At 39.4% G+C, this 19,086-nt stretch overlaps 1 protein-coding gene across 2 annotated transcripts in view; it reads left to right on the forward strand.

Annotated features, from left to right (window-relative positions):
- The first annotated feature begins 6,646 nt into the window (after positions 1-6,646).
- Positions 6,647-19,086, forward strand: part of LOC127638777 (voltage-dependent L-type calcium channel subunit alpha-1C-like) — a 145,847-nt gene continuing 133,407 nt past the window's right edge. For both annotated transcript variants that reach the window (XM_052120501.1, XM_052120502.1), the window contains exon 1: positions 6,647-7,083. In XM_052120501.1, coding sequence (XP_051976461.1) covers positions 7,026-7,083 — 58 coding nt within the window. In that variant the 5' untranslated portion in view covers positions 6,647-7,025. The remainder of the gene's footprint in view (positions 7,084-19,086) is intronic.

Genomic DNA, 19,086 nt, shown 5'->3' on the forward strand with positions numbered 1-19,086 from the left:
AGTCAGAACTAGCAGCTCCCTGAGTGAGCAGGGCACGGGAACGGAGTAATCGAGTCCGAATAACCGATCCGCCCCGCCCCCTGCAGCTGCAGCTGGCCGGAACTCACCTGAAAACAGTTTCAATGCCTTTAATTTGCACCATGATACAGAAACAAGCATTGAAAGTAATGAAGTGAGCTGGAGCTCTAGATGTTGTGCATCCAGGGGAGCCCACGAGATGGTGAATTCTCACATTGCTGCACTATTTGTGCTCTGGTAGGCAGGATGGTTTGTTTGTTGGTGTTAAATGTTTGTCATTATGCGTCCAGTCCCCCGGCTATCATAATAAACAGATATATGTTCTGTCTAAAGCTTGTTTTACAATCCAGCCCCGCTGCCCTTTTAATAAAAACAAACCAGATGTTTACTTATACAGGTGAAACTCGAAAAATTAGAATATCGTGCAAAAGTTCATTAATTTCAGTAATTCAACTTAAAAGGTGAAACTAATATATTATATAGACTCATTCCAAGCAAAGTAAGATATTTCAAGCCTTTATTTGATATAATTTTGATGATTATGACTTACAGCTTATGAAAACCCCAAATTCAGAATCTCAGAAAATTAGAATATTACATGAAATCAATAAAAAAAAAAGGATTTTAAATACAGAAATGTCGGCCCTCTGAAAAGTATAATCATGCATATGTACTCAGTACTTGGTTTGGGCCCCTTTTGCATTAATTACTGCCTCAATGCGGCGTGGCATGGATGCTATCAGCCTGTGGCACTGCTGAGGTGTTATGGAAGACCAAGATGCTTCAATAGCGGCCTTCAGCTCTTCTGCATTGTTTGGTCTCATGTCTCTCATCTTTCTCTTGGCAATGCCCCATAGATTCTCTATGGGGTTCAGGTCAGGCGAGTTTGCTGGCCAATCAAGCACAGTAATACCATGGTCATTGAACCAGGTTTTGGTACTTTTGGCAGTGTGGGCAGGTGCCAAGTCCTGCTGGAAAATGAAGTCAGCATCTCCATAAAGCTTGTCTGCTGAAGGAAGCATGAAGTGCTCTAAAATGTCCCGGTAGATGGCTGCGTTGACTCTGGACTTAATAAAGCACAGTGGACCAACACCAGCCGATGACATGGCTCCCCAAACCAACACAGACTGTGGAAACTTCACACTGGACTTCAAGCATCTTGGATTGTGTGCCTCTCCATTCTTCCTCCAGACTCTGGGACCTTGGTTTCCAAATGAGATGTAAAATTTGCTCTCATCAGAAAAGAGGACTTTGGACCACTGAGCAACAGACCACTTCTTTTTTTCTTTAGCCCAGGTAAGACGTTTGACATTTGAAGCCCATGTCCAGGACCCGTCTGTGTGTGGTGGCTCTTGATGCAGTAACTCCAGCCTCAGTCCACTCCTTGTGAAGCTCCCCACACATTTGAATGGCCTTTTCCTGACAATCCTCTCCAGGCTACGGTCATCCCTGCTGCTTGTGCACCTTTTTCTTCCACACTTTTCCCTTCCACTTAACTTTCTATTAATGTGCTTTGATACAGCACTTTGAGAACATCCAACTTCTTTTGCAATTACCTTTTGAGGCTTTCCCTCCTTGTGGAGGGTGTCAATGATGGTTTTCTGCACAACTGTCAGGTCAGCAGTCTTCCCCATGATTGTGAATTCAACTGAACCAGACTGAGAGACCATTTAAAGGCTCAGGAACCCTTTGCAGGTGTTTAGCTGATTAGAGTGTGACACTTTGAGCCTACAATACTGAACCTTTTCACAATATTCTAATTTTCTGAGATTCTGAATTTGGGGTTTTCATAAGCTGTAAGCCATAATCATCAAAATTATATCAAATAAAGGCTTGAAATATCTTACTTTGCTTGTAATGAGTCTATATAATATATTAGTTTCACCTTTTAAGTTGAATTACTGAAATTAATGAACTTTTGCACGATATTCAAATTTTTCGAGTTTCACCTGTAAATAGTCAGCTGAGGACTCTACATTTAGGCTGCAACATTAAGTCAGGGGGTGGATATTGTTGTTGTGCTCTTAGATAATACACTGTCATATTGTAACTAGTCTTTTATTATTATTATTCAATGTAAATAAAACAGATAATTTAGTTAGTTAACTACGCTTTACTCTAATGTCACTAGATGGCAGCACTAAACAAAGTGATATACTTGTTCACTCCATGATTGCAAACCCGTTCCCAGAGACTGCCCTTGCAGAGTTTTTAGAGTTAGCGAAATTGTCTTAAATTGATGCACACATCTGTGGATTGTAGCTGACAGAAACTTTTCAAAATACAGCAAAATAACATGAAGAGTGAATTTTAGATGATAACCTTTAAAGCGTCTTTATGTAATCAGGACTCGTTTAATTCCACTAGCAAGCAATGAAGGAAACCCGGTTGCCTCAGTTACGTTTAGCTAATTAGTTGATTGATCCATAATTCAAGTGTTAGTCAATGTGTCATATTGTGGAGCATGACCAGTGATGTACACTCACCTAAAGGATTATTAGGAACACCTGTTCAATTTCTCATTAATGCAATTATCTAATCAACCAATCACATGGCAGTTGCTTCAATGCATTTAGGGGTGTGGTCCTGGTCAAGACAATCTCCTGAACTCCAAACTGAATGTCAGAATGGGAAAGAAAGGTGATTTAAGCAATTTTGAGCATGGCATGGTTGTTGGTGCCAGACGGGCCGGTCTGAGTATTTAACAATCTGCTCAGTTACTGGGATTTTCACACACAACCATTTCTAGGGTTTACAAAGAATGGTGTGAAAAGGGAAAAACATCCAGTATGCGGCAGTCCTGTGGGAAAAAATGCCTTGTTGATGCTAGAGGTCAGAGGAGAATGGGCTGACTGATTCAAGCTGATAGAAGAGCAACTTTGCCTGAAATAACCACTCGTTACAACCGAGGTATGCAGCAAAGCATTTGTGAAGCCACAACACGCACAACCTTGAGGCGGATGGGCTACAACAGCAGAAGACCCCACCGGTTACCACTCATCTCCACTACAAATAGGAAAAAGAGGCTGCAATTTGCAAGAGCTCACCAAAATTGGACAGTTGAAGACCGGAAAAATGTTGCCTGGTCTGAGTCTCGATTTCTGTTGAGACATTCAGATGGTAGAGTCAGAATTTGGCGTAAACAGAATGAGTACATGGATCCATCATGCCTTGTTACCACTGTGCAGGCTGGTGGTGGTGGTGTAATGGTGTGGGGGATGTTTTCTTGGCACACTTTAGGCCCCTTAGTGCCAATTGGGCATCGTTTAAATGCCACGGCCTACCTGAGCATTGTTTCTGACCATGTCCATCCCTTTATGGCCACCATGTACCCATCCTCTGATGGCTACTTCCAGCAGGATAATGCATCATGTCACAAAGCTCGAATCATTTCAAATTGGTTTCTTGACCATGACAATGAGTTCACTGTACTAAAATGGCCCCCACAGTCACCAGATCTCAACCCAATAGAGCATCTTTGGGATGTGGTGGAACAGGAGCTTCATGCCCTGGATGTGCATCCCACAAATCTCCATCAACTGCAAGATGCTATCCTATCACTATGGGCCAACATTTCTAAAGAATGCTTTCAGCACCTTGTTGAATCAATGCCACGTAGAATTAAGGCAGTTCTGAAGGTGAAAGGGGTCAAACACAGTATTAGTATGGTGTTCCTAATAATCCTTTAGGTGAGTGTATATCATATCTAGAGTGCAGATAGAAACACATGATTTTCTTGACATCTGAAATATGGGACTGAAAACCAAGAGGAGTTGCAACATAAAAATAGGCTTATATATATATATATATATATATATATATATATATATATATATATATATATATATACACACATACATATATATATATAATACACACATACATATACATACATACATACATACACACCAATCAGCCACAACATTAAAACCACCTGCCTACTATTGCATAGGTCCCCCTCATACCGCCAAAACAGCGCCAGCCCGCATCTCAGAATAGCATTCTGAGATTATTTTCTTCTCACCACAATTGTACAGAGTGGTTATCTGAGGTACCGTAGACTTTGTCAGTTTAAACCACTCTGGTCATTCTCTGTTGACCTCTCTCATCAACAAGGCGTTTCCGTCCACAGAACTGCCACTCACTGGATGTTTTTTGTAAGTACTGTTTACTGTTTTTGAGTAAATTCTAGAGATTGTTATGTGTGAAAATCCCAGGAGATCACAGAAATACTCAAACCAGCCCATCTGACTCAATTGTGGCGAGAAGAATATCATTTCAGATATTCTGAGATGCAGGTTGGCGCTGTTTTGGCGGCATAAGGGGGACCAACACCATATTAGGCAGGTGGTTTTAATGTTCTGGCTGATCTCTGTGTGTGTGTGTGTGTGTGTGTGTGTGTGTGTGTGTGTGTGTGTGTGTGTGTGTGTGTGTGTGTATATATATATATATATATATATATATATATATATATATATATATATATTAGTGTATACAATCTTAAAGGCAGTGCAGTAACCACTAACTGAAAAACACATTCTGGCATTTCTTCTGTCCTTTATAAAAACATACCAAAGTCAATCAATTATTTTAAGATGCTTAAAGGGATAGTTCACCCAAAACTAAAAATGTTCTCATCATTTACTCACCCTCATGCCATCCCAGATGTGTAAGATTTACTTACTTCTGCTTAACTCAAACTATGAAAACAAATATTTTTAGAAGAATATTTCAGAAAAAGCAAATAAATAAATAATAATAATAATAATAACAATAATAATAATAATAAAGAAATAAATCTATATTTCAGGATCTCCAAAAAGCACATAAAGGCATCAGAAAAAATCCATATGACTCCAGTGGTTTAATCCGCCTTCAGAAGCAATATGAAAGATGAGAAACAGATCACTATTTAAGTCCAATTTTAAATTCTCCTCCCTGCCCAGTAGTGATATGTGCTAAAAATGCAAATCACCAAAAACAAAAGTCGAAAGTGAAAGTGGAGATTTATAGGAAAAAAGAACTTGTGTTGATCTGTTTCTCACACATTGGCTCTGTACTTGTATTTTGCACAATGGCAATAAAGTTGAATCTAATCTAATAACTATCAAATTACTTCTGAAGGCATGGATTTAACCTCTAAAGTCATATGGATTAATTGTATGTGCCTTCTGGAGCTTCAAAATTTTGGTTAACATTCATGCATTGTGAGGACCAACAGAGCTGAAATATTCTTCTAAAAATCTTTGTATGTGTTTCTTCTGCAGAAGAAAAAAAAAGTCACACACATCTGGGTGGCATGAAAGTGAGTAAATGATGAGTGAATTTTCATTTTTGGGTGAACTATCCCTTTTAAGGAAATTCGCTGACATCTGACATAAATTTTTTTCCAAGCCAAATTCAATCAAGGAACTTGGTCGTAGTTTGAATGTTTGTGAACTAGAAGTGTGTTTGTGTGTTTTTGTGTTGTTTGTTTTTTCATCCACCCTGGGAGGCATCTGAAAACTTATACTGTATGTATTTTATGTTACTCCTTTATGATGATTCTTAATCTTAATATTCAGGATATTCAGAAAGAGAGAGCGGGAGAGGATAATCTGGCGATGTCTATAGGGACATATTAAGTTTTCTCAGGAGTCCCTTTATGATGTTTCTTTAGCGCTGTCTGTGAGGGACAGGGATGTGCATCGACAGTTGGTATTTAAATAGAGAGTTGATGACATGATGAAAAAAGGACCTAGAATCTAATTTTAGGTGCTTTGTTTAGCAACTTTACAGAGCAAAAGTTTATTTTTACTTTTGGCCAGAGGGAGGGGTATAACCAGAGAAGAGCCTGCTAAATATGTACTAGGCCGATTGCTGATTAAAGATTCTCAGTCATCTTGTAGAAATTCCCAGGCCCCGTTGTCCCCTTTTTCAGAGCCCGGCACTCCAGAAAAAGCTTAGGAAACAGCCTGTCCTGTCATGGGAAGACCTGACAGCTTATAGCTCTGATAAGACACCTGCTGCTGGCGAACTAAACTCTTACGGAAACCCATCCGCAAGTTAGTCTTCATTGGTGGCCATTTCCTAATCATATAGCAGCAACGTCTTCGTCTTCATGTGGTGTTTGCATTTATGTGATATTCTCTTACTCATGTTCACGTGGTGCCAAGTTGAACATCTATGACAAATAATTTTCTAAAGTTATTCAGAACTGTAAAAGAGCCCATGTCGAATGTAGTTAGGAACACATCCCATGATCTGGGCACACTCTGGAGCAGTGGAGATCATTTGACTTGATCTATCCAAGTTTGCTCTCTCTTCAGAGGTACAGCACGTTTGGAAAAGCGTTGAGGATTTATTCTTTTCTAGTGCAGTCACATCTGGAAGCAGTCAGGGAGTCTACAGGGGAGGGGGTTTGATCGTCAGATCATTGCAGAGAGGCTGGTGGTGTGCACGCTCTCTCCGCAGGGCCACAGTCTGACTACTCCCCTCTCTTTCCAATATGGACTGGACGCGGCCGATTCTGTACTGTGTTTCCTAACGAGGCGGCGCGACACGACCTACGCCTGCTCTGGAACATCACCGATGGAATCGATCATATCAGAAGATTTAACCCCGTGAGATCTGGAATATACACACCTTTTATCCTTTGATGCGCTCTGAACGGTGTCTGAAACTACGGCAGCACCCGCTATTCCTGCGTTTCTTCTGGCGGTTGCAGCATCCTATCCGAACCGTTTCTGAGCCGTTCGATCCGATCTGATTATCGATTATCATGTTTCATAAGTAGGGCCCGGATGTTTCAAAGATGCACTGGTTCGTTTTTTTAGGTGGTTCCAGCGATTATCCTTTCCTGATCTTTAGTTCCATAATGGGGATAAGGTAATATTAACTAAGCCGCAAGAGAAGGAATATCTTACGCTTTGCTCCCCCCCATTTTCCCCTTCATTGGGTTGGTTTTCCTACCCCTCCTTTTGCAACATTTTTCTTCATTCATCTTCGGATAAAGCTGGACTACATATATGGTAAATGAAAGCAAAAACATGTACATACCGGAGGACACCCTTGAAAACCATCAAGGTAATTTCTCTAATTCTGTTCCTTCTGTTTGGAAACTGTGTGTATGCATATGGATGTGTTGTTGGGGGGTGTATGATAAGTCTGTTAGCATTATCATGGGCATGACGCGGGGGTGTACCCGAACCCGAATCCTTCCATTTTCAGTACACGTTATGCGCAGTGATGTTAACTGATCACTTATCGCCTTTGGGGGACAATCAACAAATGTCATGAAATCTAATCACCCATGCACACATGTATATTTTATTATTATTATTATTATTATTATTATAACGGAGGCAAATGCGTCTACATAGCTAGATGGTGAACTTGTTAGCTGGTTCGTTTGGTTTATGATATAGGTGATGCATGTAGCTATATAGATCATGTGGTCACAGACGCACAAAGATGTCAATCGACTATCCTATCAGCTGCTAAAGAGTTAAAATGGCCTTTTAATCAATCCGTGCATTGATCTGCATTGATCACCGCTGATATCAAGACCGTTCAACTCAGCCCAGAAGCTAAAATGAACTCGGGGTGGTGTCGTCTTATTCTGTTGAGACGGAGCATCTCATTTGATGAGGCATGCCTCCTCGTGAACATCTGTTGAATATTCCCTTTTATCACAGTGGCGCAGCAGGCGTAATTTCTCCATGTCTCCCCGCGCGGTTTGTGTGCTTTATGGATTTAATGCTTTTAAAATGCGCGAAGCGCCGAACATTGACTCATTTTCCCTTCTCAAGATCCCCCTCCATCCAGGCCCTGTCGGTGCCGTGGCAACGGAGCTGTCGACCCATAGCAACAGCGCGGCTCGAGATAAGCCTGCTCCTCGTGCGCGCACCTGAGTGAACAAACGCATCCGAGCAAAGCCTGTAAATTGCTGTCAATAATGTAGCTCCGCCCCTCCGGCTTACTGCACATCTGTTATGCCAAAAGCTATAGTTCATTATGATGTTTCTTTAGCGCTGTCTGTGAGGGACAGGGATGCGCATCGACAGTTGATAGATTGAATAAAACTAATTTAAACTTCTTTGTTAGTATTAAAATAGAGACTGGATGACATGATGAAAAAAGTACCTAGAATCTATGCTAGCTTTGTTTTAGCAGCTTCACAGAGCAAATGTTTATTTTTACTTTGGATCTTTTTGTTGTTAAGATCTGCATCTTACAGCTTTCCTCTTAATGCTGTAACATCACAACACAGTTTCTTATAAGTTTCTAAAAGGAATGGTTCACCCAAATGAATATTCTGCCATATTTACCTATGCTAACCCTCAAGTCATTCCAAACCTCCAATTAAAAGCATAATACGTTTACTCAATTGATTGAGTAAACTCCTTCCCTCAAGTTAATTGAGTAATCGCTTCTCCAAAACCTGTGTACTTAAGTTGACTTAACTTGGTGTTCATATAGAATGAACTTAACAATTTAATTTAAGGTATAGATGCAAGTAGTTCGAATTAATATTTGCTAGTTCAAATTTGTTCTACTTAATAAATGTAGTTGAAATTACTTAAATGTAGATCAGCATCACAGCTCACAAAATTAATGTTTTACACTGAAATTCATAGACACCTGTACTTCAGTTTCACATGCACAAGGTGAACTGAAATAGAGTTAACAGGGTCCAAAGAGGATACAGATCATCCTAATGGTGTCATCACACGAAACAACTATTTGCAACAAAACAACATAAATAATTCTACAAAAGAGCTAAAACCTCTATTCATTTGTATTTTCTCCCAATTTGGAATGCCCAATACCCAATGTGCTCTAAGTCCTTGTGGTGGTGTAGTGACTCGCCTCAATCCAGGTGGCAGAGGACAAATCTCAGTTGCCTCCGCCCACTTCTGAGACCATCATTCCGCAAATTTTATCACGTGGCTTGTTGAGCACGTTATCGCAGAGACATAGTGCATGCAGGCTTCACGCCATTCTCCGCGGCATCCACGCACAACTCACCACGCAGAGAAAAAGAACCACATTATAGCAACCACGAGGAGGTTACCCCAACGTGACTGTAGCCTCCCTAGCAACTGGGCCAATTTGGTTGCTTAGGATACCTGGTTGGAGTAACTCAGCCCCCTCTGATTCGAACTCGTGACTCCAGGGGTGGTAGTCAGCGTATTTACTCGATGAGCTACCCATGCCCCCAAACCTCTATTCATTTTTCACATTAACCTTTTAAATGCCCCCATTAGTTCCCCTTGACCAAGGAAACGTAAGTAAATAATTAAATTGCAGGGGATTATGGGTATTCCCCGTAGCATACATTTTGCACCTAATCATACATAAAATCGCACACAGACTCCTAAGATTTTAAATATAAATAACGTTAAGGAACATAGATATTTGAGTCATAAGCCCAAAACTTGACATGCCAAGAAATGTTTTATTAATAGGAATAGTTCACACAAAAATTACAATTCTCTCATTATTCACTTACCATGCCATGTCTGTCTTCAGCAGAACACAAATTAAGATTTTTTGAAAAATGTTGAAACTCTGTAGGACCTTATAATGTAAGTAAACAGGTGCCATCAGGCTTCTGTCTATTTGATGGTTTAAAAGGTATATTTAGGTAGCATAAAAGTAATCAACAACACTCCAGTCAATCAATAAATGTCTTCTGAAGCAAATTGATTGGTTGGTGTAAGAAACAAATTGATAATTACAACATTATTAACTTTATAAAATCGCTTCCTGCCAGCAGTCGACACATCAGTGATGTAGACATTATGACACGTACACGCGAGAAGTGTGAAGTGCGTGATTTGTATGCAACAGAGAAATAAACGTTGTACGAGAGTTCATTTTAAGCAGCATCCCACCGCTGGCCAGAAGCAACCAAATAAAGTTAAAAACATTTTAAGTATCGATTTGCTGAAAGACAGTCATACACATCTGGAATGGCATCAGGGTAAGTGAATAATGAGAGAATTTTCATTTTTGGATGCACTATTCCTTTAAGAAAACCGTTTCTCCAGCAATGACAAACTTTAAAGAATCTTCACACAGCATTTTTGCGTAAAACGACACTTCATAGTGACCTCTGCTTTCAGGTTCTTAAGACTAATAGTAGTCTTAATAATCTTAAGATTAATAATACAATTTGTCCATATGGCTTTATCTAAAGCCGTACTATTAAGTTGTGAGGAACAGACCAAAACTTCAGTTGTTGTTCAATGAATATCTTCCCCTCCACTGAAGCTCTTAAATATCATTCTCCATTTCACATTTTCCACCATGCATGTCACATTTGGTATCGTTTAGCCATCAATTAATTAATCTGAATGAATGTGAGATTTCAGATCTTCAGCTGAGGGGAATATTGTAGATGAATAATAACTTGAATTTCAGTCTGTTCCTCACACAAAGCTATTGTATGGCTTCAGAAGACATGAAATGTAGTGCACTGGTTATATGGCTACTTGACAGCCATAGTTACTATGAACTAATATTTAATTGTAAAAAAACGGCATAAATATTTTAGAACACTTTTCTTTTTGTGTTCAACACCAAAGTGTTAACACCAAATGGGATTGGATATAAGTCAAACATGAGAGAATTAAACATTTTTTGTGAATTATCCCTTTAACACTTTCCACCTTCACTAAATGGAATTATCCAGCTATTAGCAAGCTACACATTTGTGTCCTAATAGAGCAGAATCTCAGTGGTGGCCCGTAGCCCAGCAGATGTTCGTGTTTGCATTGTGTTGTCGTCCACCGCTGTTGACGAGGGCTGGCTTTCAGGTAAACACATATTCAGTCAATCACAGGTCCAGAGCGGAGATGGATCACAGCCAAACATGAAGCTCTTCTGCTACACAAACACTCCAACAGCAGGAAGATGGAAAGGATGTTTTGTGGGCAATGATACACCATCAGCCTCTGAAATGTTCATTTCGACTCATGAAGTGTTTGAATGGCTCTGAACATGCTTTTGCTGTGGCACACAACCATACACACTTTTATTTTAGCAGAAAAATTCTTGTTCTCTTGATCTGTATTCTTTTAGTATGCAGTTAGAGCCTGCAGTTGATGCCTTCCTTCAAGGCAAAAATCCTGAAATTATACAACAAATGCTAACAGTAATTTGTGATGTTAGAATGGCAAGTTTTTGACATTACTCTTTAGTATTTATTTCACTCTCTCTTTCTCCTTCACTCTGTCTTACTCTTGGATGTTGTTTTGTTCCCCTGTTTCTCATTGATTAAGATTCTCATTTGTAAAGAGGGCAGCATTATCTGGCATCTTTCCTTCTCCGGATTTGTGCCGGGTTCGTATGACAGGCAATTTAGGTCATTAGCTGAATTAATATGTTTATGATAGATCTCAAAATGTCTGACGAGGCTCCATGACGCCATCTCGGATGACTCTGTCTGACAGGAGCTGTCCCGGACTTGTCCTCCGAGCAGTATGATGGAGCATTTCTTCTATCTTTGTCCCTGGCAAACACATCCAGGTCAACAAAGATTTGACAAAAGTGTATCCAGGTTGTTTGATTCCTGGAATCTGTTAGGTATTTGTTTGTGCTAATGTTGTTTTTCAAAGCTTTAATGTGTACTGAATATCTAAGGCAGCCAAACTTACATCAACATATAAACCCTTGTTGAGCACAGTGGAGTTGAGGAAGTTGTCAGTTTGTTTATTGCTGAGAATCTGCCTTCAAACTGGTCTCCAGATTCTTGCTTTCCTCAGTGAACTCTATGTATGATTAAACATAAGCACAAAGATCCAATTGATTTGGTCCCTGTCCACTGTATATAACAACTTATATCTACAGTAGCACTTTTCGTTACTCAGACTGCATGACCAAGCGAGAGTTCTCAGTCTGCAGAGCAAATGGTGCTGTCACTGTGGGATTGTGGGACATGTTAGGCGTCGTAACTGACCAATCACTTTTTGCCTCATTTTGCCTCAGCAGCACTCAGTGCAGTACAGCACTTACTGTGTCAGCTTGAGCCTGAATCATCTGCTATTGTGCTGGTTCTTCATCAGTGCTCATGTTTCAAGCTAATGTGTTTTAGAAAGATTTACTGTATTGAGGTTTACTGTGGGATGTTAATTTAATATGCAGGTAATTACATGTTTAATACTATAAGTAGTAATTTGGCAGGTGCTTTTATCCGGAGTGACTCACAGTACACTTGTTACACGGGCAATCCACCCTGGAGCAACCTGGGGTTAAGTGCCTTGCTCTAGGGCACAGCGGTGATACCTCGTGGCTCAGTCCTAGCCACTACGCCACTTCATCTCTACTGTTGTGGGGAATACTTTTACTAATTGGTCTATTCTATTCTCTGCAGGGCTCAACAATAAGGACTGCCCGATGGCCCGGGGCCATTGGGAGAGTGATTTGGGCCAGTTGCAAGAACTGTTACTTGCTCGATCAGGGCTGTGCTTATAACCTTAGTGCAAGAAGACAACAAGCCATAGAGCACAAAAATGACATGGAGCGTAACAGTTTTTATTATATTGAGTGAATGCATAATATACTGGACGCTGCGAGGCATACTCGTGTGAGCACACGAGCGTGCAGACACCGAGCGCTCTCTCCAAGAACTGTCCTCGCTCTGTTCCAAGAGTCTTTGCTGCATCTATTACTCAAGTGTTGAAAATTGCAAGGGGAAAAAAAAATGCTTAAAGAATTTCGGAGCGGGATTACACATCTTCCACAACATTTGAATGATCCCTGCACATTCCATGTTTCCAATGCTGGAAATACCCCAATTCTTTCCTTTAAATATGTTGGTGAATCCATGTCTCTTCGTGCTTAACTCTCATCTTCTCTCTCAGTGCAGATTAGATGCCGTTTAACGTGCATTTCCAAAGTAAAAAAGGCGTGTTTTTCTATAATTTGTTTTTACCTTTAGATATGAAGGGCAGGATGAAGGGCAGGATGAAAAGTAATAAACTTTGTTAAACCTCGGTAATGACTGGAGATCTGAGCAGCTCAGGATTCTAAATGCAAGTACATTTAACTGCTAGGTATGTTTCAAAATGTAATCATTAATTCAACATGCTAATTGCATCTGATATGAAAAGAGGCAAAATCTCATTGGCCTTGATGGTTTCAGTCAGTGCTGGTCTTGTTTGGGTAGGTTGTCTAATTTCATGTTTGTATCCATATTTTTAATTCATATTTTAGACCTTATATCTACCTACTGTATATTACACAGCACAGCTGATGGTAGCAAGGTCTCCTCTCTTAGGGATTCTTATGTTTATTCCATTCAGCCAATAATTAAATCTCTAACTGGGTGACTAAATCTTTTATCCTGCTTGTGAAAACACTACACATGGCCCAAACGTTGACAGCATGACTAAACTGAAAACTCATCCTCTGCTCCACTGAACTCTTCGCTGAAAAACACATGTGTAAATGGCAGGACGGCCGTTTGAATGTCTGTTAAGTGCTTATATGGTGTTACATTAGGCAGTAATTTATCTTCCAAACTATATATGTGATACAATTTTGGTGAAAATATTTTTAAAGCCATGATGGTATAAACGGCTATTTTTCATTTTTGTGTTGGGCTCAGTGAAAATGTTGTCAGGGAAGTAAAATCTGATCAGGCCAGTAGAAAAAATCCTTAGCGTTGAGCCCAGCTCTGGATTTTTAAAATGCTTTTTCCTCTTTAATGATCTACCTTGTCTCATAGAAACATGATACTATAACAAAATTTTAAGGTGTCTTGTTGTACATATCACAGCAGTTTCCTGGTGAAATGAACTAGAGGTGAAATGAATTTAGAAGCTTGTTCGACTTAACTGATAGAGCATTGCACTTGCGATGCAAAGGACTTGGGTACGAGTCCTGAAAAGCATGATCCGACACTTTTCGAAAGTGTCATAGCAGCACCACAAAATGACGTGTTTGCGTCTGCAATTGCGTTTTTCATCTCACATATGCTTTTTATTACGCTATCCGTTTGGTTTAGGTTTAGGGTGGGCAGGTTGATTTTGTTCATTTAAAACTTGCTAAAGCATTAACCTTTAAAACCTCATCTGTTTGTGAGAAAATTGCACTCTCTTTTAGCGCCACTCAGTGGACATTTCACCTCTGAACTGTAGCAATTTGTGTAAAGCCGGCTCTCACTAGCCGATTTTTCCAAAGATTTTCAGGTGTTAGCTTCTTTAATCGGCGGCTATACAGAGCGGGCATTAGCGTCTCTCAGCGGGAAGTGTTAATCACTTGACTGTCGGGACTCCTTGCTGAGTTAAAGGCTGAAAAAACGAATCCCACTTGTTTGTAAAAATCATTCTGTCACTGAGGCGGTGTTGTGTTCTCTTCAAGTGACCAATAAGCTGCTGCTTTTACTGAAGAATGGACAAGATGTCAAGCTGATATTAATGTTTTCATCACACTCCGATTCTGTCAGCAATCTTTTTTCCCCGCACTAAAATGAGCCACAAAAGTATTATTGGATGAATGTGTCACATTCATCTGCATATGAACATGCGTTCTATGACAAGCCTCGGTTGGATAAATAAACTATCACGCACTTTCATGAGGTAAAGTTACTCCACTAAAAATACCCACAATGTAAATTTTCTAGTTTTGGTTTGTTTTAAAATATAACCTTGTGAAGGCCAACCGAACCTATAAAGAAAATGCAGCAATATAACAAATTTAGCCATGCTTTGGCTCAAATCAAGCAAGCTACATGTCTGTAATCACATTATCACCTAAATCACTATATTGCAATTGCTTGTGCTCACGTAGTACTCCTGTTATTCTTTTGGCAAGCTCCACGTGACAGGGATCAGAGAGAGATAGTTGCGGTTAGTTGTTACATCATGTGTGTTACTCCTCCACCATTTTGTGTCTGGAAGTGTGACATACCTCAGACTTAAAAGTGCAAGATCTCTGTAAAACTGTCTGCAAGTGTGGCACACTCAGCCAAAATAGATTTGACTGGAGTCTTCATGTATCATAGCCCACAAATGTCACCATGGCCATGTAGATCAGGCTCTTAATGCTTGTAGAAGGTGTGTGATGTCTAAATCATCATGGCAACGGCCTGCACAAACACAAACACATTTCAGTTCAGAAAATGAATAAATCTTATTTACAATATGTAAACTTGGTGGGTGACAGGGCTTTGCATGTGGTTGCAAAGGTGTTCTGTGTGTTTTTTTTTATTACTGTATCTATTCAGTTGCTAGCTAGTTACTAAGTGATTCTAGTGCTCTGTGTGATTGCTAAGTGGTTGCTTATTGGCCCAAAGTCAAAAGAGCTCAGTCTCAAGTTTCTATGATATTCTGGTTCCTTGGGTCCCTCTTTTGATGTGATTTTTTTTTTTTTTTTTTCTTGGCACATTTTATCGGCTACCCTGCTAAATATCTTATTACCAAATATAATTTTTAATATCTTGCCTCTCTTTAACAAGCTGTGCAATTTGATGCTTCATTCATGCGTAACATATTAAAGTGTGGTGTAACTTTTGTAGTACAAGAAAAAGTGTAAGAAATTTAAAAATGTGTCAAATCCCTAACCCTAAGTATGGGCTTTAGTAATAGTGATGCTTGCCTTAGCCATTATTAATACTCTAGTGGTGATGTGCCATAAAACACAGCTCTCTGGATTTTTTAAATGCTTTTAACGCTCTAATGTTGGCTTGTAAGGTTTTTTCTGTCAACTGTGCGTATGTGCATATTGTAAATAATTCATCTGCTGTTATTCTCAAACATGACTACAGAAACTCAACTAAACATATAATAGACAGTAACACATGCATGGCAGTGAAACACCAGTAAATCTCCATAAGACCCATTGTATTTAAACACACACATACATACATACATACATGCATGTACACTTTATACTAGAATCTGTGCTTTGTGTCAAATCCAGAGCAAGAAGACCACTTTAATGGATAGAGCAGTATTTAAATGGAAGGATGACAGACTGCATGAATAAATGTGTATGTTAATAAAGCAGAAAACAGCTGCTTGTGACACATTGGCACCGTAGGCACCCTCAGCATTATGGGAATAAACCAAAGCCCCTTGTTAATGTGAGTCAGCAGCGGGTCATGACACTGGAGTCTAATAACCATCTCTCACTCTTCTGAACTGCTGTCCCCCAGCAAAGACTGTATGAGTGTGCGTGAGCTCTGGGTGATCTATGCGTGAAAAGGTCTGGACCGAGCTAAATGAGTTGTGACTGGTCATAATTATCGCTATAATGTAAGTTCATTGTTTTAGTATTTCATCTGTCTCTCATATTTTCTATATGAGAAGCTATAATTTCTTGGATTTCATCTTTAATCTTTGAACCAGTCTGCTTTTCTTTTTCTTTTTTTAGCTTGAAATATTTCATAGTTTCTCTGGTCCCAATCTCTGGTTTTCTTTGTCAGTTTATTGTCCGCAAGGTGAAAACTGTATGGCGAATTGCTTTGATAGCACACCTCTTCCCTGCAAAAAACACAATTTGAGTTCCACAGGTCAAACGATGCAGGAGGAGGAGGTAGTTGGCAAAGTTTAATGCTTAGGTCATAGGTTTGTTGAAATGCCTACCCCCATGTATGAGCACTAGAAATAGTGATGCTTGTCTTAGCAAGCACCACTTATAAAAGAGAAAATGAAAAAACATGTGAGGGAAGGAGTTACAAAAGAGTTTTTTTCTTCTTGATAAATGTGGGTGGAAGTGTGAGTATGTTTGTGTATGTAGGCCAGGCCTAATGCGTTTGCTCAGAGTGAATATCAGATCAGCTCCCAGCAGACTGCTGTCTCTTTTAAACCCTCAGTCTTCCAGCACACTGCCTCGTTCAAGATATTAACCAGTTCCATGAATGGTTGAGAGAGGGAGCTTAAGATGTTGGCCCACAGTTGTTTTTCTGCTCGAGTGTTGTGTTGGTTTTGCAGCAGAAAATGTGTGGGATGTTGAGTCAAATCCAAAGAGCAACATCACAAGGATTGGAGTGCTGTGGCGAAAACAACAGTGAGAATAAAGATGGGGTTTTACAGATGGTTCTGACCTTGGGAAAAGATTGGTTGGGTCTTTTGCGTGGGTGTTATGTGGATGTTCCCCTCTTCTTCCCAAGTCGTCACTCTCTCTGTTCCTCTTTCCTCTGTCTGTCTTTAGCTGTCCTCCTGCGTGCGGCCTAGTTTAGGTGGTGCTGAATTCTCAGTGTAGGTTGCATGTTTAATAAATCAGTTTGAGATTCACTCATCCAAAAGCAAGACATTGTGGGTCTGACGAGCACTTTAAGGTAGTAGCACATTTGTCACATGGCCTTGACCGGATCCAACTGACTCAGGTGTCCTCGTGCACATGATTTTACGGTTATTCCCCTTGACCAAGCTCTCAACACAGGTTTCGTAATAGTTTGTGTGAGTGCTGTGGTTTATCAATTAAAATCAGTTACTATCAAGTTATCTGCATTATCCGCTGGGCTGATTAATCAGCGTGATCTCATGGAAATTATGTGACTGTGGTGATATTTTTGCAAAACAATATTACGTGTTTCATTACACGTATTGCGGCGCATACATTATGTTGTACAGCAGAAACAACATAAAATTCTCCGTCATCAGAGACTATAAAGGGTCCACTTTTATTTGTGTACACTCACAATAACAACAAAACCTTGTGCTTTTGTAAAATAAAGAAAAATTAAAAGGGTGAGCTCACAGCAGTCTGTTCACGAGCATATTTCTGAAACACGTCACAAAAATGAACTGAAACTCCGTGAATACTTATCCGTGAAGAGTTAACATTTTCCTCAGAAGAAGAGCGGGACTCCGATGAACGTTTGCATTTTGAAGAGAGACTTGATCCAGCCGAGGATTCAATTTCAGATGATTAAGTAATTGAATTTTCATTAGTTGACATGCCATTTTATATAAACATGTACATATTTTACTAGTGGGACTGTTTCCAGACTTGCCAGCCAGGATTCAGAGTATTGCATTTTGAAATATGACTCCTAATAAGCAAGTTTTAGTTCCATTTAAATGCTGTTTCGGCTGAAGCGGGTATTCAAATTTTATGTTGTATGATATAAATATGATATGTAATATGGTATAAAATTGTGTGTATAAAATTAAGTAAAGTCTTATAGGCCCAGTGGAGGGGTCTTTGTCTCCTCAGGTGTGAATTACAATCAATATTCATGATAGTTCACGCCTCCTCGCATATGACCTTTCTAACACTAAAAGTGTCTTACAAAAGTTCAATTACTATATTGTTCTGTATGAATTAGTGATCAGGATGGTTTTCACATCATTTTGTAGCAAAAACTCTAGGCTACAAGATCCAGTTCTCAAAAGTCTTGTGGACAAATGTTTAGTATGTGTTATATGGCCTTATTTCAATGACTTAACATTTTAGATTTTTCAAAAACCACGCATAAATGTTATTTTCCTCAAAAATACAAACCTGTACATACATGTTGCTCACATATTATTGTAGCCCAGTTTGTGCTGAATACAGTGTTATCAGACATTAGCCATTAATGTTTTTAAGCACCTGAAAAAAGCAGAAATGTCAAGGCATGTCAAAACTTCTCCAGGGCCCAAAACACAAATGATAAAATGTATTACCTCACAAGTCACAAGCTAAAGAAAAAGTGTTTAGATGTCATAACATTGTGTGAGGAACAGGATAAAGTGTTTATGAACTAATGATCTACTGTTTTGCTTGTGGTTTATATGAAAGGAAATAAAATGTGTTGTTGTTGTTGTAGCGCCTCTAGTGTTAATTTCATTAGAAAACTGCCACGATGCATAAAACGAGGCACTTAGAAGTTATTTTGTAAAAATCTAGGTATAGTAACATGATCGGATGAGACCAGGTTGATTAACACAATTGTTAGTTTGTATAAGTTCCAAAATCCACAAACAATCTTGTCAGTGGATAATTAGGTGGCCGCAGATCACTTAATGGTAAACAAATTCTGTTTAAATTTTTTGTGAATTAAATATGATGTAAAATAAGCTATATTATCAGCAATTTCATGTACTGTATATCTCATTTGCTGTCAAGAAATTATATTATGTAGGCTATGTA

Source organism: Xyrauchen texanus, chromosome 47, assembly GCF_025860055.1.
Source record: "Xyrauchen texanus isolate HMW12.3.18 chromosome 47, RBS_HiC_50CHRs, whole genome shotgun sequence".
In the NCBI taxonomy this organism is placed as follows: domain Eukaryota; kingdom Metazoa; phylum Chordata; class Actinopteri; order Cypriniformes; family Catostomidae; genus Xyrauchen; species Xyrauchen texanus.